Genomic DNA, 23,329 nt, shown 5'->3' on the forward strand with positions numbered 1-23,329 from the left:
ATCCTAATCTTCAAGCTGGGTAGTTGTCTACTGACCAAATTCATAGCAATGTTTTTTAGTATTAAAATATAACTCAAGGGCTTTCCTGGTGGTGCAGTGGTTAAGAACCCGCCTACCAATGCAGGGGACACAGGTTTGAGCCCTGGTCCGGGAAAATCCCACATGCCGTGGAGCAACTAAGCCTGTGCGCCACAACTACTGAGCCTGCGAGCCACAACTACTGAGCCTGTGTGCCACAAGTACTGAAGCCCGCGCGCCTAGAGCCCGTGCTCTGCCACAAGAGAAGCCATCGCAATGAGAAGCCTGCGCACTGCAACCAAGAGTAACCCCGCTCACTACAACCACAGAAAGCCCGCACGCAGCAACAAAGACCCAACACAGCCAAAAATAAAATAAATAAATAAATATATATATATAAGTTAATGTGGAGTAAAGATGGATCACCCATTGATGAAGAGTTAAAGGAGGAAGATAAAAGATCCAACTCTTATCTACTTTCGTAGAACGCTACTGAAGGTCAGTGTGGCAATTATTAAACCCAGAAAATAATGACAGATGGTATTTAAACTCTCTGGCTCTTTGTCAACCATCTGCCCTAAGATTCTTTTTCCTGAGTTCATATTTGCTAGGTATCACATTTTAGAATAAAAGGCATGCAGTTCTTTACAATATCACAGAAATTGGTCAGCCTTTCCACTATAGGAAAGGCTAGAAATCAAAGCTATTAGATGTGTGGTTTGCTTCTTGACCTCCCTAAAATATTGTTGCTGCTACGTTGTAATAATGCATGAAACATTCTAGAAAAAAATATGGTACCTAATAAGACCACAGCCAGGGTAGAAACATGGCAGAGTGGGAAAATCAAAGGTTAGAGAGTCAGGTAGACTTAGGTTCAAATTTGGCTCTGCCATTTAAGAGCTGTATGCCTATGGACAAGTTATTTATACTCCTTGTGGAAGGCTTTGGTTTATCATCTAGAAACAGGAAAACAGTCCTCAGAATGTGGGTTTAGTGAGATAATAGATGTGAAGTGCCCGGCCCTGGGTCTGTCACATGACAGACAACTGTTAACTCCCTTTGCTTCTTTTTTTCTCCCTAGATTAGGGAGGATGGTGAGCCTTGCTGATGCATAAGTAGTTATTCCTCAATGTTCTTATATAAACAACTAGGATACGACCTCTGGAGAAGGTTAATCCTGACTTCTAGTCTTCCATTGAGAAATCTCTTTCCTCTGTGGAGACAAGCTTCTCATCATACCCATTCATAGAAATCTACACTTCACAGCATTTACCCCAGCTCTGGTTAATTGACTAATTGCAAATGCAATGCCTCTCTTCTGCACTAGGGTGTAAATTATTCCTCTAGAAAAGGACCTTGCATATAGTAGCCACTCAGTAAAGTTATCTGTAGAATGAATGAAACATCTGTTTCCAACATGTGACACACACCTGGGTGATATGGGAGATGATTGCAGGGGCTGAACATGGACTAAATTGTTTAATTTTAAGGGTTATGTATGAATTTTAGTGTATGTTAGACAAATAACTGGTTCATCAATTCTGTGATTTTATATATTTTTGCTTAAGATGAGGCTAAATAAAAAGTTAATTAATTTAAGATAGTAAAGAAATTAAGTAAGTATAGTTATCATGAATATGGCAAAAACCATGAAGGTGTTAAAAAAGATGACACAATTTGGGAACACTGCCATAGCAACAAGGAGGAACCCTGAGTGGACACGTACCAGGACTCCCTGATTTAGGGTCAGCCTAAGGCAATGAGGGAGTCTGCTTCCAGAATCCACAGCTTGTGAGTTCTCAGCTGGACACTGCAACAGGTGGGTCAGCACCGAATCAGGAGTTAAGCTGGAAGCAGGTGAAGCCGGTGGCTGGACCCCTGAACTCAGCTGGCATAAGTGAGAAGGCTTCACATTCAGATATCTGGGTGTTATCATAGGAAATACCAAACATGAACTGAGCAGGAACAAGGGTCAGATCCCATGGTTGTTTTCAAGGTCACATCCCAACCGGCAGGAACTACCTAAGAGACAGAGCACCCGCCCCAGGAAGGGTGGCAGGCCCAGATGGATCCACTGTCCTTCAGCCTTAAAGGCACACGCGCCTGGATTCTGATATTGCTTCCCGCTCCCGGCAATTATTTCTCAATTTACTATCTCCGTGCAAGGCTCCAAGAGAGGGGTACTTTCTTTTGTGCACATTTGAAGAGCCAATGGGTCTCTACCCAACATCTCACTTTCCCAGAAAAGTGAAGCAGACCTGCTGCTGTTGTCAAAGGAGTTTCTCTCTGAGCCTCCAATACTGAGTCTCCCTTCTGAGACCCAATGCTGGCCTGAAGAGATGGGTATTCCTGTCATCCTGGATTGGAACATAGAATGGACTTTACCCTAGAAAAAAAATGTTGTAAATAGAAAATAGGTTTTTTTTTTTTTTTTTTGCGGTATGCGGGCCTCTCACTGTTGTGGCCTCTCCCGTTGCGGGGCACAGGCTCCGGACGCGCAGGCCCAGCGGCCATGGCTCACGGGCCCAGCCGCTCCGCGGCATGTGGGATCTTCCCGGTCCGGGGCACGAACCCGCGTCCCCTGCATCGGCAGGCGGACTCCCAACCACTGCGCCACCAGGGAAGCCCCAGAAAATAGGTTTTGATAAATAATGTTCTGTATATGTTCCAGGTTATACAGGATTCTCTGCAAGCTAGACTGGGACCAGATTACCAACTATACTACCACTTCCGTGGGAGAATGTTTTAATGCTATAAAATGAAAATTTGGGCTGCAATTGTTCCATAAGTGCTGACTACCTATACTTAAAAATAAAGTACATCCCTTACTAGAGAACACTTTAACACTACATATCTTAAATTTCATCTTTCTTTTAACATCTTCCAGAAGAAGATTGTTTTTATCGTCAATGATGGCTGGTATTCAAGTTTTATACTATTGAAAAATAACTGATCATTCTTCTCCCATAACAAAAGAAGGACCCAATCTTTACATTTGAGGACAATCCTAGACACATCCAAGTAATTCCAATAAATACTTCTCTAATCAACTCTCAGCTGCACCAATTTATTCATGGGATGAACTGAAATGACTGTCCCAACTCCCACACTGCAATATTGACAGTAAATTATTCCTGGTTCTGAGAATAAGCCTTTAACCCCAAATTTTCCACACTTGCCTGATGAAAAGAATTACATGACACACGTTTAAAAACAAGAATGCCAGGACTTACCTGGTGGCGCAGTGGCTAAAGAATCCGCCTGCCAATGCAGGGGACACGGGTTCGAGCCTTGGTCCAGGAAGATCCCACATGCCGTGGAGCAATTAAGCCCGTGCGCCACAACTACTGAGCCTGTGCTCTAGAGCCCTCGAGCCACAACTACTGAGCCCGCATGCCACAACTACTGAAGCCTGCGTGCCTGGAGCCGTGCTCCACAACAAGAGAAGCCACCGCAGTGAGAAGCCTGCGCACCACAACGAAGAGTAGCCTCTGCTCGCCGCAACTAGAGAGAACCCGTGTGCAGCAACGAAGACTCAATGCAGCCAAATAAATAAATAAAATATTTTTTTAAATGTTAAAAAAAACAAAACAAACAAGAACGTCAGGCCTCAGTCCAATAATGAATCAGAATTTCAAGAGAGAGGTCTGGGAGTTGCACATTTAACGACTGACCATTCCTGCTGATTCTCTCATCCAAACTCAGTGGTTCTTACCCTGGAGGATGAATTAGGATCACCTGGAGGGCTTGTGAAAACAAAGGTTGCTGGGCCCCAGCCCAAGCGCTTCTGATCTAGTCGGTCTGGGGTGAGGCCCAAGAATTTGCACTTCCAAAAAAGGTCACCTTTTTGGATACTGCTGGTCCAAGAACCACACTTCCAAAACCACTTATTTAGCCTATTTGGCAAACATTGCAGCTGAATTCAATATATTTTTTTTTCTTCCCTCCTTGGTAGAAAAACACCACCAGAGTCACAAGACTTCCTCTGGAGTAATACCCCTCATACTTTTTAGCTGTTTGATGTTAGACAAATAAATTTACCACTGCATCTCAGTTATCTCTTATCGTGAGGAATAAAAAGGTAACACAAGGAAAAGAGGTTTGGTCCTGTAATTGGCACACAATAGGCCTGCATTAAACATCTGTGTACTTTGATCACCTTGCCATGATCCCCCTCTGTGAGCTACAGATGAATCTGCTGAGGTCTAGAATAGTTCCCCAAATTTGTTACATGCACAAAACTTCATTTGGTTAAAACAAACAAACAAACAGACAGACAAGCAAGAAATGGCTGACCACCTCTTTTTCTTGTGAGCTAGCACGTAACTACGTTTTGAATATAACATGTCCAGTGGGAAAATATTCAACTTCCCAACTCACATTTTCCCATGGAAATAAAAATAGAAGACAAAGAGAGATTAGATTATGATTAGGCTCTCTGTTTAATTTTGACCAGGCTGAATTTAGTACTCAGGTCTGGATTATTTTCCTGGCAGATCTTTATTATATTGTTTGGCTATTTCTTATGACCTGAAAATCAAACAAATGAACCACAGACTTTCAGACTCAGAGGGGCCCTGGAGGTCATCTAGCCCACCCACCCATTCTAGGAATGCCACTGAAAACATCTACAGTGTGTAGTGTCCAGTCTCTTCTTGGACACCCATTGAGAAAGCACTATTTTCATGAACCCTGATCTTCTCTTCAGATAACTCTAATCATTAGATTTTTTTTTTTTGCCTTTGAGCAAAAATCTTTATTTCTGTAATTTTAATATCTTTGGTTCTGCTCTCTATAGTGCCTGAATATGTCTAACCTCTCCTCTTCATGACAGCATTTAAAGTATTCTGAAATGGCGCAGACATCTTTCTTGCCTGTGCCTTTTCAGTCTAAACATTTTGTTTTTTCAACCCACCATCAAAATTTCCATATACTTAACAGCCCTGGTCCTCTTCTTGTGGAAAAGTCCACCTTGAGGATGTTTCCTCACACAAAAAACCACAACACGCTTCATGTTTGCCACATCCTCTCATCGCCAACAAAAACAAAATAAATTGTATGAACACTGGAGTGTTCCCTTCCAAACAGAGTTTCCAAGAGCCGGAAGCTACAACCACACCCAACTACATTGTAAGGACTGAGAAGGCAGTTTCAGGACATGCTTGGAAGTGGGAGCCGCAGGCAGGTGGAGCTGGATACCATGTTCCTACTTGAAAGAGGGATGCTAGGCTGCCACTGAAATTATCCAAGACCCGAAACGTTTCTTTCCAAGGGAGACAGAGTGAAACAAAAGGTATTTCTTACTTTCTACGAAACATTTCTGCAAATATGCAACCAACACTCCAGAGGTCCACAGGGGTGGCGTAGCTGGACTGAAGCAAGACTTCTGGAGCTCTGTACCACAGCGTGACGACCTGCAACGGCAAACGGAGTGGAGAGTTACTGAGGGGGACGGTTGTTTGCTTGACTCCTCACCCTGGGTGGTTTAATGCCAAGACTCAGCTCGGAAAGAACTCCTCAAATCACATGGGGGACACAGACAGAAGGAATAAGTAACCAGGACTCATCACTGACAGGCCAGGAAATTACATCACCCCTACCACCTGGGTTCTCACCTCGGACTCTGGGTGTCTTATTAGTATGATAAAATAACTGAGTTTCAGAAAGCAAAAGCAAAGACTTAAATAAACCCTTACCTTAAAACAATTATTTCTTTCTTAAGGGGCTTTAAAAAACAATACGTGGAAAACAGATGATGGCAACGATTGCAGCTCAATTCCCACGTCAGCAATTTTGGGAAATTGGAAGATTATTCCAGTGGCTGCTGGATGGTGACCTTGAAGTCTACAGAGCACCCAAACAAGTCAAAACTACTCTTATCGTGAGACTGTGGGGAATCAAAATAAAGCCCCCTTCAATGCCACTCTTTCCAGAAAACAAAACATGAAGGAGAACTTGAGAGAGAATGTATAACCCAATTGTTTATACCATGTGTAAAAAGTCATCCAGAGGAAGAGATTCCAATATGGGAAGAACCCCATTTAATACTGAGCACTGTATAATAATAGATAAAACAAACACAACCATATCATTAAGGTTCCACATTTATAAGAGTATATAGGGGTTCAAATGCCTCTTTTTTGTGGGGAGCAGAAATTCTATGGATGTCTGAAATGAAGGTATATAAAGGAATTCAATACATAAATCTATTACATAAGCATTTTATATTATCCAGATTCCTTTTATCATTACTTATTGTCTTACTTAATTGTACTTTCACTGATGTCTAAATTTCCTGAAATTCTGTTTATGTACTTTGATGCTATAGTACTTAGTGCCTAAAGACTGCAGTAGCAATTCTCAAAAAAAAATGGTTGCCATCAATTTCCTTCTTTCCTTATATGCACACTCCTCTCATCAAGGATTGGAGTTTAGTTCACTTTCCATTGAATCTGAGTTGGCCTTAGTGACTTGCTTGACCAACAGAATATGGTGGAAGTAACACCTGAGACTACCAAAGCTATAGGTCATAGGAAGCCTGGTTGCCTGGGCCTTTTTGAATGCTTGCTCTTGAGATGCTTCCTCTTGGAACCCAGCTGCTATGCAATGAGAAGCCCACAAAGATGTTCCAATTGACAGCCCCAGCTGAGCTCTCAGCTGAAAGGCCATGTGAGTTAGCCATTTTGGACATTCCATCCTGACTGGTCCCCCAGGTGACTGTGCCCCTGCCAATGTCACATGGAGCAGAAGAACTGCCCAGTTGAGTCCAGTCAACTCACAGGATTGTGAGTGATCATAAAGTACCTCCATATCCTTCCCGCACGAGACCACACCACTGGCTCTCAACACTGACTATACATCAGAATCATCCATGGGGCTTTTAGAAAAACACATGTGTCTGGGCCCTTATCTTGCCCCTAACTGAATTAGATCTCCATGGGTGGGTCCACTGAAATTCTTCTTCTTCTTTTCTTCTTCTTCTTCTTTTTTTTTGTTTAAACTTCTTTAGGTAACCCTAACCCTTGGCTAGGTTTGAGAACCACTCAATTATACAAACTTATCCTCCAGTTCCTGCCTCCATGCTTTTGTTGACACTGTTCTAGTTTGGGAAGCTCTACTTTCTCCTTCACAGGTTGAAATTCTGCTTATCCTACAAAGCTCAGTTTTGACATCATCACCTCCCTGAACCAACTGCCACCTAAAAATCATACTTTGTAAAATAGTTCATAATATGGGTCCTTCCAGAGGGCATGGACCCAATTTCATCCATCATTATGCCTGTAAATGCCCATCATAATACTGCGCACATAACAATTGTGTTTTAACAAATACCAAATTGATGATTTTAAGGCAATCATTCCTAGAAGATAAGTGGGCAAAATTCAATTACCAGTCAACCCCCCAAAAGAAGATACTCACTACTTTTGTTAAGAAGAGTGTCCAATTCTGGGCGTTAGTTTTTAGTTAAATAATTTATTTCTGCTTTACCAATATTTCTAGCTGGTGGAACATTTCCCTATTTCTCTAATACACTGTATACCAAAGTGCAGGGGCAAACTTTCCATAAAGTTCCACTCCAGTGGTTTACAGACATACACAGATATTATGAGATCACATACTTATCTTCTCACTTCAGTTCGAAATAAAGTCTAACATCATATGAGATGAAAAGTTTAATCCAAATACAGCATTATTTTAAGCTGTTCTAAAGAGTCTGTGATTTCTGATCGATTACCCTTTCTAAAACACTTTAGGTAGCACTATGTTCATTTTCAGTACTTTAAGCAGTGATACTTATTATGATCATCAAATAAATGTTTAGACAACGAAAATAGTAAGAAAAATATTGATATATTAAGGAAGTTTCCTTCTATTCCTTTTAAAATTTAGTGACCACTCAAAATGGGTAACAGATTTTTATCAAATGCTTTTTTTTTTGCGGTACGCGGGCCTCTCACTGTTGTGGCCTCTCCCGTTGCGGAGCACAGGCTCCGGACGCGCAGGCCCAGCGGCCATGGCCCACGGGCTCGGGATCCTCCTGGACCGGGGCACGAACCCACCTCCCCTGCATTGGCAGGCGGACTCTCAACCACTGCGCCACCAGGGAAGCCCCTCAAATGCTTTTTAAAATGTCTATTAATAATGACCATTTGATCACTCTTTTACTCTATTAATGATATATTAATTACATTAATAGATTTCCTAATATTGTACCACCCTTCCCTTCTTGTAATAAATCATTCCTGATCATGATTTATTATTCTTTTACTAGATCTTTGGATTCTATTTGTTAATGTTTATTTTAGGACATAAACTTCTACTGATGAATGAGACTGATCTATAGTTTTTTTGTGTGTAATTTTTCAGGTTTGTATTAAGGATATGCAGACTTTCCATCCTTTTCTATATTCTGGAATATTATAAATGACATAATAATCAGTCCTTTGAAAGGACTCATAAAACCATCTGGATCTGGATCTTTCCTAGCATTATGTCTTTAACAATCTCGTGAATTTCTTATTGGTAGTTAGTCTGTTCAGGTTTCAACTACTTTTTGAGTCAGTTCTGGTAATAATAAGGAATTTCCCAATGAAACTCTTTAATCTAGATTTTAAAATGTATTGGCTTAAATTTGTACATAGTATTTCTTGTAATTATTTTAATCTCATCTATTTTCTTGGTTTTCTGAGAAAGAAAAAATTTTTCTCTTTGTATCAATCAGGTTTGTCAGGAGTTTAGCTATATTATTTATTTAAAAGAAACTGACTTCAAGATTTATTTCTATTTTGGGAGGATTGTTTTATTTAATAATTTGTTGATGTCTACTTTTATCTTTTTAAATCCCCCCTCTTAGTTTCTTTGTTTTTTTAAATTTATTTCTGAGTTGAAACTTGGGTAATTTATTATTTTAGTTTTGGTTAATGATAGAACATTTAGTTATATATTATTAAATAAACCGTCCTCATTTTTGTTCAGCTTTAAATAATATGTAATTAACCTTTAATTTTCTCTTTAATCCAAGAATAAACTAATTTGAAGAATTATTTAGAAAAGAGTTTTAAAATTTCCATATGATCAGATTATTTATGGTTAACTGTTAGCTGCTGTATTTCTAGTCTTATTTCATCATAGCCAGAGAATGTAACCTGTAGAATTTTTCTTTTTTTTAAAGAAGATTTATTTATTTTATTTTTGGCTGCATTGAGTCTTAGCTGCGGCACGAGGGATCTTCACTGAGGCATACGGGCTCTTCGTTGTGGTGCACGGGCTTCTCTCTAGTCATGGCGTGTGGTTTTTCTCTTCTCTAGTTGTGGCGTGCAGGCTCCAGGGCGAGTGGGCTCTGTAGTTTGCAGCACGCAGGCTCTCTAGCTGAGGCGCACAAGCTCAGTAGTTGTGGCACTCGGGCTTAGTTGCCCAGCAGCATGTGGGATCTTAGTTCCCTGACCAGGGATCGAACCCAGCGTCCCCTGCGTTGCAAGGTGGATTCTTTACCACTGGACCAACAGGGAAGTCCCTAGAATTTCTTTCCTTTATGACTATGCACATAACTGGCTTTTGTTCTGTAGGGTGTAAGGAGAATACTCTCTTTTAAGAGTAAAGTTCTTTATTAAACAGAGTTTGTCTCATACAGATCCTTACTTATATTTTTCTATACTTTATTTGTCAAACTTTGAAAGAGAATTGAGTTTGTGTTTTCCTTCCCCCAGAACCTCCTTGTACTTCTAAGGGTTTCTGCCTTATACACATTGGCCTTATGTTTTAGAAAATAAAATTTATTACAAAAAATATTATTCAGATAATAAAAATTTAGATGATGGTAGACATAAGATACAAAGTAAATACACAAATGCTAGTAAATCAGTTACAAAACATAATGGAAAAAAGGATCACATTCATATAGTAACAAAAAAAATGTGAAACATTGAGGAATTAAAAAACAGCAAGATCTATATAAATAAAACGATACACTATTATTGAAGAACATAAAATCTAAATAAATGGTGAGACAGACCATGACTAAGATGGGAAAAAGCCATATCATAAAGATAATCATTATTCCTGCATTAACACAAAAATTTAAGACAATCCAGTGATTTGGGAGAGTAAGTTAACTTTGACAATCAGGTGCCTCTGGCAGAGTAACACTTAAGAAGAGCCAAAAATAGTTTGAGAAATAAGGATGAAGGGGATTTGTCCTCTGTCAGCAAAATATAATCTAAGATACAGCAAATAAAATAGTAGGTGCTAACAGATTAAAAAAAAAAAAAAAAAGAATAGGGGGCTTCCCTGGTGGTGCAGTGGTTGCGAGTCCGCCTGCCGATGCAGGGGACATGGGTTCGTGCCCCGGTTCGGGAGGATCCCACATGCCACGGAGCGGCTGGGCCCGTGAGCCATGGCCGCTGGGCCTGCGCGTCTGGAGCCTGTGCTCCGCAACGGGAGAGGCCGCAGCAGTGAGAGGCCTGCATACCACACACACACAAAAAAAGAATAAAGTCCAGCAAGATAATGAGATAATGATTTACAAGGTGATATTTACAAGATATTTATAAGATATAGGTGGTCTCTCTTTCATCTTAGAGAGAAAATGCACTAGAATATGTGAAAGCAAGACAACTGGCCACCCATTTGGAAGAAAATAAGTTTGATCTCTAGTTTACACCATGTATAAGAAGAAACTGTATAGATGCAAGATCTAAATGTAAGGAGAGCTAGAAAAATGTATTCGAAGAAAACATAAGAGGACCTTGGGATGTGGAGGCCTTTTTCAGCATCACGGGAAATCTAGAAGCTTGAGATGAAAAGATTTATAGATCCAGCTATTTAAAACTGAAATCCTGGACTTCCCTGGTGGCACAGTGGTTAAGAATCCACCTGCCAATGCAGGGGACACGGGTTCGAGCCCTGGTCTGGGAAGATCCCACATGTTGCGGAGCAACCAAGCTGGTGCACCACAACCACTAAGCCTGCGCTCTAGAGCCCGCGAGTCACTAGTGAAGTCTGCGTGCCTAGAGCCCGAGCTCCGCAACAAGAGAAGCCACCACAATGAGAAGCCCGCGCACCCCCGCTCGCCGCAACTAGAGAAAGCCTGCGGGCAGCAACGAAGACCCAACACAGCCAAAAATAAATAAGTAAATAAATATATTTTAAAAAACAAAAACAAAAAACAAACCAAAAAACCCAGAAATTTTCTTCACCAAACACTGTAAATACAGTAAAGGAAAGGATAAATGACAACCTGGGAGAAAACATCTAAAACAAATTACATCAATAAAACAATACAACAGAAAAATGGATAAAAAAATATGAAAAGACAATTCAAAAGAAGAAAAAACTATCAAAGATAATCAATCTCATAAAAAGAAAGGAAGAAAAGAAAGGAAGGAGAGAAGGAAAGAAAGGAAGGAAGGAAGAAAGGAAGAAAGCCATCACAATAAGAGGGTATCATTTTTGCCCTTGCAGAAAGGACAGAATGACACTATTCAGGGTTGGTCATGGTATGGGAACCTTTAAGTTTTATTTTATTTATTTATAATTTTTATTTTACATTGGAGTATAGTTCATTCACAATGCATGTCAGTTTCAAATGTACAGCAAAGTGATTCAGTTATGCATATATCTACTCTTTTTCAAATTCTTTTCCCATTTAGGTTATTACAGAATATTTAGTGGTGTTCCCTGTGCTATACAGTAGGTCTCTGTTGGTTATCTATTTTATTTTTTTAAACTTTTAAAAAATTTATTTAATTTATTTATTTTTTATCTGCGTTGGGTCTTCGTTGCTGCATGCAGCTTTCTCTAGTTGCAGCTCGAATCCGTGTCCCCTGCATTGGCAGGCAGATTCTTAACCCCTGCACCACCAGGGAAGCCCCTGGTTACCTATTTTAAATACAGCAGTGTGTACACGTCAGTCCCAAGCTCCCAATCTATCCCTTCCCCCCACCTTCCCTCTGGTAACCATAAATTCATGGGAACCCTGTATGTTTTAAATTGCAAATTGGCACAATCTTTTTAGAGGACAGTCTGGTGGTATCTATGAAATTAACAGTTCCCATGTCTCTGAAGCAGAGTTCCATTCATGGGAATTTATCCTATAGAAATATTCAGACTAGTACACAAAGAGGTATTCACAAGAATGTTTACTCCACAGTAATTCCCAATAGGGGAATATTATTCAGCCATCAAAAAAGATGAGCTAGTTCTCATCCTGCTCATTGCTGCTCACATAAAAAGATGTCCATGATTCACTGTTAAGTGAATAGAGAAGTTTTGGAGCAGTACAAAATATTTTCCAATTTTTATTAACAGATTACGTGTCGGTGTAAATATAATAATCATTTATGCATACAAAAATGTCTGCCAGGATTCTATACATAGACATCAAGCTTTAAGTGGACAGTTGTCGTGGAAACATGGCAGTGTGGGAGGTGGCAAGTAGAAAGGAAAGGAGGGGCTGGACGACAATTTCAGAGGCACAAGATCAGTCAGCTGCTGTCGGTAAGCACATTTTATATCCGAGAGAACAATTTCAGAGAGGTTGGGTAATTTAGCCAGGGTCATGGAGCTGACACGTTGGAAGAGCTGGGATTCTCCCTGGGACTGATTTCAACCTTGTGCTCCTTCCTCAACATCCAACCTGGCACCTTTCATTCAGTATTCCAAACATCCACAAATCAACAGGCAAACATACAGGTTGTAATTAAAGAACCAACAGAAAAAGAATTTAAATTTACTTTGAAAAAGTTTAACGTGAACTTTTAAAAGAGATTACAAATCTCAAAAACGCAACTATCCTTTGGGGTTAAATGATTTCCTTAAAAAAAGGTTTAAGTAAAAGGTTTCTAATAACTTCAAAACTTACTTCTGAACCACAACAGTGCTCTGTATGGTGTGACATGTATTCATCAAATTCCCATTTGATAACTTCAATGAAAGTTAAGATTTAAAAATCTCTTTGGTATCCCTAAGAGTTTTGCTTGGTTTATGTGTAAATGATTGTAACAAGGTGAGAGGAATTAGATTCATTTATTAGGTTTATGTTTATACTCTATTTGAACTATCAGCGTTTGTCTAAAGAGAAATCTTTTTTTGGTTTAACCCTTGTAGAATTCAATGTGCTTCAATTCCAAAGTAAGTATGAATTGTACATTTCTAGTTAATTCTCCAAGAAAATAACCTCAACACTGCCTAGAGCCTACATTTAAAATAACAAATTACTGCCTTTTGCAGTATACATAAATCTAATAGTCGTTCCCTATGTATATAATATTATCTCATGTATCAAGAGCTTCCCCAGTTTTAACTTGCTAATTTATGTGGCTGGTCCATTCTCTAACCCAGAGTCCCTCAATCCTTACTTTAAGTCACTGTAATTTAAAATATCTCAAATAATGACAATTTCTGTAATTTCCAAGTTTTTGAGAACAAATTTCCCGCACAGTAAAATATAAATTGTTTCCTTAGGAACTATTATAGTTCTGTACCTCTAAAAACTTCTGATGGAAGACTGCCTAACTTAAAACCAGTTAAGTCACAGGTAAGAAGATTTATTAGTTTTTAATTGGAGGTTTTATAAGAATAGGCAAAACTGATAAAAATGTTTCAAGGTTTTAGTGCATGAAGTAATATAGAACATTTTCAACAATGTAATCAATTAACTTATACTTACATGTTCTCTAAGTTTAATAATTCTACATATCCTTAAACACAAAATGTAACTGTCAAAAGATGTTGAAGGAAACAATGAATACAATGTATAAAGATCAACACTTAGAAATCTATGACAAAGGTGGCTTCTAATGGTAACAATGCAGCTGTCTACTAAGCAAAGTAACAATAGGAGCTATGGACAGAGTTTGGTGGTTGGAGCCAGCTGGAACCAAAGCAAATACTATGTTTATTACAATCATTACATGTATTAACAGCCTCTAGAGGTGCTGAATGGATTTGGCAAGAGGAGGGGGAGTGGAAGATGGGGGAGTTCAAGGATATTTACACAAGTGGACGTATCTGTTTAAACTGCTTTGATCTCTATTCACATTTTTTTTGAAACAGTTCAATAACAGTATAAGATAAAGTAGAGCCAAGGCCAACTCTGACTCAAAATACATGTCAGAGTAAAGCATTCTTACTTAATATTAGATTTTACAGTCTTTTATTCATGTACCCTTTCACCAAGATCTGAAAACCTTAGTAGATGTTATCTGAGTCATCCTTATTCTATGGCTACATGCTTAAAGAGCAGGAAAGCGTGGTATGCACATTGTGCTGGTTATCTTCCTTTCGCCTCTCTGGATGGGCCCAGTGCTCACAGGTGGATCTGTATCTACCATTTGCCCCCAGCTTCCTACTGGGTTTGGCCAATGGGAAGCCTAGGCAGGAGTCTGGAGAGAAGGAGAAGAGTGAGGCTGAGTCTTTAACACCTTGATTTCCTCCCAGCAAGGTTGTCCAGAGCTGGCAGTGCTGCCATCACAAAGTCAATGTCCATCCCGGGCAGCCCACTCTACCCAACTCCAGTAGCTGCACCCTATCTTCGCTTCAAGCCTGGGAATGGTAACAGTCTGATGCAACTAAGTCTCAGGTTAGTACCATTCGCTGGGCTTCCCCTAAATCCACTTCTTTGTCAATCGTGTCTCTGTAAACAAACCTTCCTTGAAGTGTCTTATTTTGAGTGTGCCATCTATTTCCTGTTGGGACCCTGACTAACACATCCAGTTTGCAGATGAAGAAACGAGTGTGGGTGGCGACTTTTTCTCAGCTTTCACATCTGTCAAAGAGGACATTTAGACTGGATAATCTATAAGGTGATTTCTGTTAGCATTCTAAGAGGACCTAAATGATGTGGCAATGGTAATGAAGATTTAAAAAATGCATATACTGTACAGAACCAAGACATCCTTGCCTGACCTTTGGTTTAGTGACTACTTACGGGGGGGACCAGTGTGGTGATTCTTCTTCTGGGGCTGACTTCAACAAGTCTCAAATGTAAACTTCTGTAATGATTTCTGAGAAATATGGAATAACTCAGGATTTTTATATTGTCAAAGTGAAGGCGTTCTAAGCTGTTCTCTAAGCTGTTTATTTGCTTCACACCAGTATAAAACTCTCTAGTATGTTCCTTCCCTCCAGAAGACTTCTATGCTTTTGCAAAGTGAAAATCAAAACTGGTGGGGTAATGGGCTTCCCTGGTGGCGCAGTGGTTAAGAATCTGCCTGCCAATGCAGGGGACACAGGTTTGAGCCCCGGTCCGGGAATATCCCACATGCCGCGGAGCAACTAAGCCCGCGAGCCACAACTACTGAGCCCGCAACTACTGAAGCCCACGCGCCTAGAGCCCGTGCTCCACAGCAAGAGAAGCCACCACAATGAGAAGCCCACACACTGCAACAAAGAGTAGCCCCTGCTCGCTGCAACTAGAGAAAGCCCATGTGCAACAATGAAGACCCAATGCAGCCAAAAATAAATTAAAAAAAAAAATTTGTGGTAATTTCACTGACTTTTCCTAAAGGGTCTCAAAATTCAATTCTTTAAAATCAGACTTTTAAATTAAGATATCACAAACAATCAGAATTTTAATTCTTCCCAGCACAGTCTTGTCATTCATTATAAGCCAGTTAAATGGGAATTATTAAAAGAGTTAAATACCAATAAAAGTTAACACACAAAGTACTTGGCAACAAATAATAATGGAGTCACCTCAACTGGATGCATTTTCTGACCTAAAGGCCAGAAAAAGATGTTTTGATACATGACAAAAAATGGCCGAAGTCTACACAAAAATGAGATTCTCAGCACTGAGCCAATTACGATCATGGCCTCTGCTGTGCATCTACTACCAGCAGGAAGGCTGTCTGTCTTTCCAGAACCTCAGCTGTGCAGACTCTCCTGGGGCCACTGGCTCCCACTTAGATGTGCTGATTTCCAGCTACCTGGCCACTGCTTCTGTGGTTCTCTCTGTGGGACATTCTTTATTTGAGTGTCTGCTGTTCTGAATTCTCACATATCACTTCCTCCAGGAAGCCTTTCCTGATCTCTCAGCTAGAAGTGATTGCTCGCCCCTGAACTTCTGCTGTACTTCTATAGCTCTTGACCCTTTCTATTTTCCATTACAGTCATTCAATTCACCAGCCACAGTATATATATAGTGTCATGCATGGAGGGTGCTCACCAATTATCTGATGATTGGATACATGAATGAACCACAGGGAACTAACTCCTGGGGGCAGTGCTGATGGTGGACAGAGGCAGTCCTCTAGCCTGGAGAATATGGGGACAACAATGTCTAATAATAATTGAGGACCTTTTAGTAATCATGAATTTTTTTTTTTTTTTTTTTTTTTTTTTATGCGTTACGCGGGCCTCTCACTGTTGTGGCCTCTCCCGTTGCGGAGGACAGGCTCCGGACGCGCAGGCTCAGCGGCCATGGCTCACGGGCCCAGCCGCTCCGCGGCATGTGGGATCTTCCCAGACCGGGGCACGAACCCGTGTCCCCTGCATCGGCAGGCGGACTCTCAACCACTGCGCCACCAGGGAAGCCCCAATCATGAATTTTTAAAAAAGGAACTGGATCTGTGGAGGGAGGTGAGGCTGAACCTGATTTGATCAGAGGATGCATAAGAAGACTCAAAGAGCAATGGCAGAGGGAAAATACGCTGAGATAGAGATGAAGGGAATCTCTGGGGAAGAGGTACTCAGCAGACAGAGGCCTGCATCCTGTGTCCAAGGGGGTATGATAATGACCCACTGAAGGATGAATGAAGGTGGAGTTCAAGGATCCAGGCTCTGACCTTTCATGGTATCAGTGGCACTTACCATCTCTTTCTGAGCCTTACACCTCTCCTCATTTTGTTAATGTCTAAGCAGATCTACCTAAAAAAGGTGTTACTCTAGACATCAAGCCTTTAAAGGTCCAAATGAACTTCAGTTCATCATGTGAGTGCCCACTCTATGAGAGGTACCCTGTTAGTCCTGGATGGGTGGTCACAAACTAGAAAAGCAGCAAGTCAAATCAGCTGGCTGAAGGAGAACCTGGGGTGGGTGTGTTGGGTCTGTGTAGTGATATAAGTGCAGAATGCCGGGGTCCTGTCCTAGTGACTTTCCAGTAACTCCTTGGCGGTCTCTTCCCCAATCAGTCCCTTAAATAATTGTTTCTCTAAGGCTATATCGTCAGGCCGCTGCTTTTCTTACGTGATGCACAATTCCTGGGGAGCATTGTTTGTGGAGAATCCTCAAGTCCATACTCTGCAGAGTATCTGACACACATATCCAACCGTCTCCTGGATATCACCACTCAGTACTCCCATAGGTACTTCAATTCCAAAATGCACGCTTTGTCTTTCCTCTGAAACATGCTTCTCCTCTTAGATACCCTCTCTCTGACAGCAAAATCACCACCTACCCAGGTTCCCACTCACCCCCGCTATCAGGGAAATCACCAGATCCTGACAGTTCCACCATGAGCCTGTCCTCTCCTGCAGGCCCAACAGCTTCCTCTGGGGTCTCTTCCTACTAGTCTGCCTCCTTCTACTCTGTCCTCTCTACTATATCTGCAGCTGTGCTCACTCCATACCTGCTTAAAATCCTTTAACCATCCTTGAGAGCTTTCAGGGTCAAGTTCAAGTGCAGTTGACCCACGGCACCCTCATGACCTGGCTCCCACCCTCTCTCTGGCTTTATTGCCTGTTCCTCCTTCACGGGAAAGCTTCCTCAACCCGCTCAGAGGCTTTATGGTTGTACAAACATGCATGCTGTGTCATGCCTCGTGGCCTTCATACACTGAGACCTTGCTCTGGAATGTCCTCTCATCACCCCATTCTTAATTCTTGTGAATCTTGCCCTGCCTAGTCCTCCCAATTACATGGAAACATAGCGCTTATCACACTGTATCCCATTCACTGTGTACTTACTGCCTACTAGACCTAAAATCAGCCCTTTGAGAGTAGAGACTGTTTCTAAGCAGACTTTTCATCCCCAGCACCTGGCAAAGCATTGCGTCTGCTCCAAAACTGTATGCATAGCCAGAAGACAGCAGAATGGAGGGTTACAGATTTAGGAGGGATAACCTAGGGCAGGATGCAGGGATTTCTAGTATAGTAGAAATTTACAGATCAACGGTCATGCCCCCATACCCACACAAGGCATCCTGCGAGTCCACCAACATTATCTTTAATCAACAGATGACTTTTTAATAAAGTGTGAGGACCATTTTATTTCCGAAAAGTGAAGCTTTAAAATGCTTGAAGGGCCCATGTTTTCCTTCAGGCCATATTGTTTAAATTTCATCCTGAACTTGTGAAACTTAAAATAGTTACCACTTGCTAAATGTCTATTATGTTTCAAGTAACAAACTCTCTTTTTAGAAGTACAGTATAGTGTAGTTTTGATTTTGACACTGAACAATCACACACTTGATCTCTCTCTGCCTTCACCATAGAAACCAAGCAAATATTTGTAGACATTCCTTCAACCTTCACAGATAAATAGAAATGAAAATTATTCTGAACACAGGATATGGCAGGCTGTAGAGCTCATTGTTTCCTTTTAAAAGTTGTTTTTTTAACTCTTAAGAAAATCTATATGCTTTGGGAGGCCACATCATCACTCAAGACTTGGAAGAGAATTTACAAATTGACTTTTTATGATGAAAACAGCTGAATGTCTCTAAAGTCCATGCCTTCTTCCTCCTTGGTTACTATGTTCATCCTTACACAGGCTGCATGTAAACTATTAAATGAACACTTGCAACTTACTTGGTTAGTGCAAGTGATGAGGGAAATGGAAGCAGAGTTTTAGAACCGAAGTGCAGGCTCAAACATTCTTCAACATCTTAAAATCTGTGGGCACTACTTTCCTTAAATGGGAAGGATTTGGAGTTCCTCAGCTGGAAGGAGCTTACCAAGGTACAGTTCATTCTGCAATACCCACTCTCCCCAAAGTTTCTACTTAACACATCTTCATCTAGAAGGTACACAGAGATACATGCTAACTAATCAATCTGGGTGACCAGAAATGAAGATAAGATCTACAGAGGATTCTGGAGCTCCCACTATATTTTGTGCTTTAGCTATTAAAGGTAAGAACTAAAGAAAATATGCTCCTGAAGATTAGGATGTTTCATGTTGTTTGTTTAGCAAGATTAAAACTGCAAACAAAAAAGGAGAAGGCCACAATGGAGAGGACTTAGACTGCAGCATTAGGAATTCTGGTTGGAAAGAAGGAAGCATTTTCTGACAAGAAGAACTGTTAAATGTCACATGGATTATTGTGGGGTTTTGTGTTATTTTGTGATCTCTTCTCTAAAAATTTTTCACTTTTATCCCATCTAGAGGTTAAAGAGGTGGGCTAGAGAAGGAGGGAAAGAAAACATCTGTAAGGCACAGAAGATGTAAAGTACTGTGCTGGATGGACTTCATCTGTCCCCTTATAGCATCTTCAGTTTAGTGGTATAAAGTGAGTATCAGTGACTCTATTTTTTTTTTAACATCTTTATTGGAATGTAATTGCTTTACAATGGTGTGTTAGTTTCTGCTTTATAACAAAGTGAATCATCTATACGTATACATATATCCTCATATCCCCTCCCTCTTGCGTCTCCCTCCCACCCTCCCTATCCCACCCCTCTAGGTGGTCACAAAGCATGGAGCTGATCTCCCTGTGCAATGCAGCTGCTTCCCACTAGCTATCTATTTTACATTTGGTAGTGTATATATGTCCATGCCACTCTCTCAATTCATCCTAGCTTCCCCTTTCCTCTCCCCGTGTCCCCAAGTCCATTCTCTACGTCTGTGTCTTTTTTCCTGCAGTGACTCTATTTTTAAAGATAAGGAAGCTGAGACTCCAGAAGTTAAGCAACTTGTTCAAGACCCAATCAGCTAGTAAATGGTAGAACCAAGATTTGAAACAGGGTTTATCTGATTCAGATTGACTCTCCTCACTGTGGAGACTGAATAACTGGCTCTTTTTTTATTTTTTTGGTCTTATGCCTAATTACAATTTTAAATGTCTGTATTTCTAAAACAGTCATTTCCAGGAATTCCTTGGTGGTCCAGTGGTTAGGACTTGGCGCCTTCACTGCTGTGGGCTGGGGTTCGATCCCTGATCAGGGAACTAAGATCCTGTAAGCCACGCTGAGCGCCAAAGACAAAAAGCAAACACCCGCCCCCCCAAAAATGAAACAATCATTTCCATAGCAATGTAAGTTAAACAGAAGAACTGACAAGAACAAAAGAAATGTTTTTTCCAGGATAATAATACCCCAAAGGATTTCACCAAGATGTCACTGGTTGAGGACTCAGGGTCATGGGTGGCGGGCCGGGAAGGCCTCCCTACCCGCAGTGCTCTGTGTGATCACTGGAGGCGTGCTTCACGCTGTCCCCCCAGAACATTCCTTCTCTGGGGCCACGGCAAAGACCTTCCTCCCAAACTTGTTCTTCCTTTGTATTCCCTATCTCTGCCAGTGAAATCCTGCTCTAACCAGCTCCCCAAGCTAGACTCTTCCTCAGACTCACCCCTCATCCATTTACACAGACACATGTAAAGAGGGTGCCTTCTCAACCTGACAAAAGAGCAAAATGCACAGAGGACTAGAGCTGTGGAAACAGGAGAATGGAAAATACACAGTTTGGACCACCTGGATACTAGCATCCACCATTTTATAATATCGATCTCAAGTAAAAAAAAAAAAAAAAAAAATTCACATCACTGGGCATAAGATATTTTCAAGTTTGAAGACTCAGTGTAATTGTATGGATGTGATGACATCATTCTAGATTTTACGATCTGATTTCGAAATTACTAAAAAAGAGATGAGTCTGATAGGTAACATGTGTCCTAGCCCTTTATTTTCTTTCTTTCTTTAAAAAACACTTTTCTATGCTTGCAGAATTTTTAATATCTTTGCATCTTCTCTGCGAGGAGAAGGATCATCGAAAGGGAGTATAGTACTGTTATTTAAATACGTATAAAGTACAGAATTCATTTGCCCTTGATGAGCTGAGATGCTTCTCTTAAAACTGTCTCAGTTTCTAGGAAGAACCACACTAATACCAAGGACTCTACAGAGTATTTCTAGGTACATCCGCTATCAGGAGAGATACATGTGTGAACATAAAAACCAGCAGAAGGCTTCTCACCTAGGTTCAGGAGCTCATGCTGTACGTGTGTTCTGGGCAGTGTGGTAGCTGCATATGCAAACACTACTTGAAAGGAAAAGTAACTCTCCGGTTTGGGTATAATGGCGTTTACCTCAGAGCTAATTCGAAGAAAGACTGCTTTTCCATTTACAAGCATTTCAAAGAATGTTGCTGCTTTCTAGAAATCTGTCGCAGGTAGCTTCTTTTATCCTTGAAACTGCTAGGGCTTTGAAAAATGGTCTAAGAAGTGATTACAGTGATATCTAAGGAAACGTGCAGATTACATAAAATATTTTAATTATTCTTCAGTAATTGAAAAGCAGCCTTAAATCACCATTGTAGATGCTTTATATATCGAGGACCCTGATACATGGCAAAAACAGAAGCAGGGCCTAGTGGTGCCTTCTGTGAAGCCTTCCAGAACATTCTGAGAGAGAGAGGCTCCTTGCTCTGTACTTCCAAAGCACACTTCTCTTATAGCCCCTGCTGATGTGTGATGTGACCATAAGAATCTGCTTCCACCTCCATCACCCCGACAAGACTCAGTGGCAGCACTGGGCCTTAACTATCTTTGGATCTCCAAAGCCTGGTACAGTGTCTCCCACACACCAAGCATTCAACCTATGACCAAGAGGTTCTTGCAAATCTTTTCCCAAACTATAAAAACAAAACAAAACCAGGGAAGAAAAAAAATACATCTGTTTTTCGATTATTCTGAAGGTACAAAAGGTGTTTCGGGTTCATAAATAAGGAAGCAGAATCAAATTTATACATCATACCTTAGAGGAAATTTCTCATAAACAGCAAATAAGTTTTAGCTACCTATTGCCACCTCTCCCTTTCTCTTTCTCTATCTCCTTACCCCCAACCCTTACATATGTACACACCTAGTTAACCACCACTCAGACCAAGACATAGGCTATTTACATCACCACAGAAGGTAGTGTGCCTTTCCTAGCCAATACCATTCCTGTACCACTGTTCTGACTATCATCATCATGGATTAATGCTGCTGGTTCTTCTTGAACCTCATATAAAAGGAAACATGCAGTTTTTGTGTCTGGTTTTTTTCCTCAACTTAATAAGTAAGTTGTGTTATTAACAACTTGTTCATATCAGTAGTTTGTTCCCTTTCACTGCTGTGTAGTACTCCATTGTGACAACATGCCAAAATTTATTTAGCCATTTCTTTTTTCTGTTGATGGGTGTTTCTAGTTCTTGGCTATGGTGAATGAACATTCTGTTATGAGCATTTTTGTGTATGTCTCTTATTGGACACAGGCACTCATTTCTCTTGGATATCTTCATTATCTATCTATCTATCTAAGAGGGAAGGCATATATTTAGTAGATACTACAAAATAGCTTTTTCAAGTACAGTAGCGGAACCATCTTGTACTCCCACCAGGAATGCATCAGAGTTCCAGTTTCTCCATAACTTTGCCACCACTTGATATTCCCAACCAGTCAAGTTAGTGTGTTGTGGTACCTCTTATACTTTTGACTGATCATTTATAAGAATATAAGGTTCCAAAAAATAATATAGTCTGGATTTATTAAAGCACTAACTAGACTCTTTGAAATGACAGAATCAATAATGATATCATTTGTGTATAGCTTAAAAGCTTAAAGCTTCAATAGCTTAAAGACAATTTTTTAAACGTTAGGCTTCTCTTCTCACTTTTGCTCCTGCTACATCTGACTTCAGCAAATTCCTAACTCTTTAAGCATCTGTTTGTCCTTCTCTGGAGGTGTACAAACTATTTATACAGAGTTCTTAGATAATTTGGGTACTGAATAGGGAAACTAAACAGAAAAATATTTTGAAATGTTTCTGCCAAGATTCTAAGTTAAAATATTAATAATATAAAAGCTTTAGAAGTTGTTGGACAGTGGTTTTTACTACATTTCCTCTATGAACAAAATGCTGAAACATCATTATAAACTAAAGTACAGAACCATCCCTGTCAGTATATACTCCTGTAGCCTAGTTAAGAAGCAAACCCTAAGCTATTGGCCCCTGTTGCCACATTTCCCTCTGAAGAGGTCATGTAGCCACGTTTCCATCTGTGGTGAGCCTGCGTTCACATTCACCCAGGCATGAAATTTAAACATGGGGAACCATGGCAACTATTTCGGGGGTGAGGGGTGCACTGCAGGACAATAATCAGTATACATGTGGTA

The 23,329-nt window shown here is 40.5% G+C and overlaps 1 protein-coding gene across 4 annotated transcripts in view; it reads right to left on the reverse strand.

Annotated features, from left to right (window-relative positions):
• The window catches only part of CDK6 (cyclin dependent kinase 6), a 234,408-nt gene that overhangs the window by 67,753 nt on the left and 143,326 nt on the right, over window positions 1-23,329 (reverse strand). For all 4 annotated transcript variants that reach the window (XM_032643379.1, XM_032643381.1, XM_032643382.1 and 1 more), the window contains exon 5: window positions 5,323-5,432. In XM_032643379.1, the coding sequence (XP_032499270.1) occupies window positions 5,323-5,432 (110 nt within the window). The remainder of the gene's footprint in view (window positions 1-5,322; window positions 5,433-23,329) is intronic.

Source organism: Phocoena sinus, chromosome 9, assembly GCF_008692025.1.
Source record: "Phocoena sinus isolate mPhoSin1 chromosome 9, mPhoSin1.pri, whole genome shotgun sequence".
NCBI lineage: Eukaryota > Metazoa > Chordata > Mammalia > Artiodactyla > Phocoenidae > Phocoena > Phocoena sinus.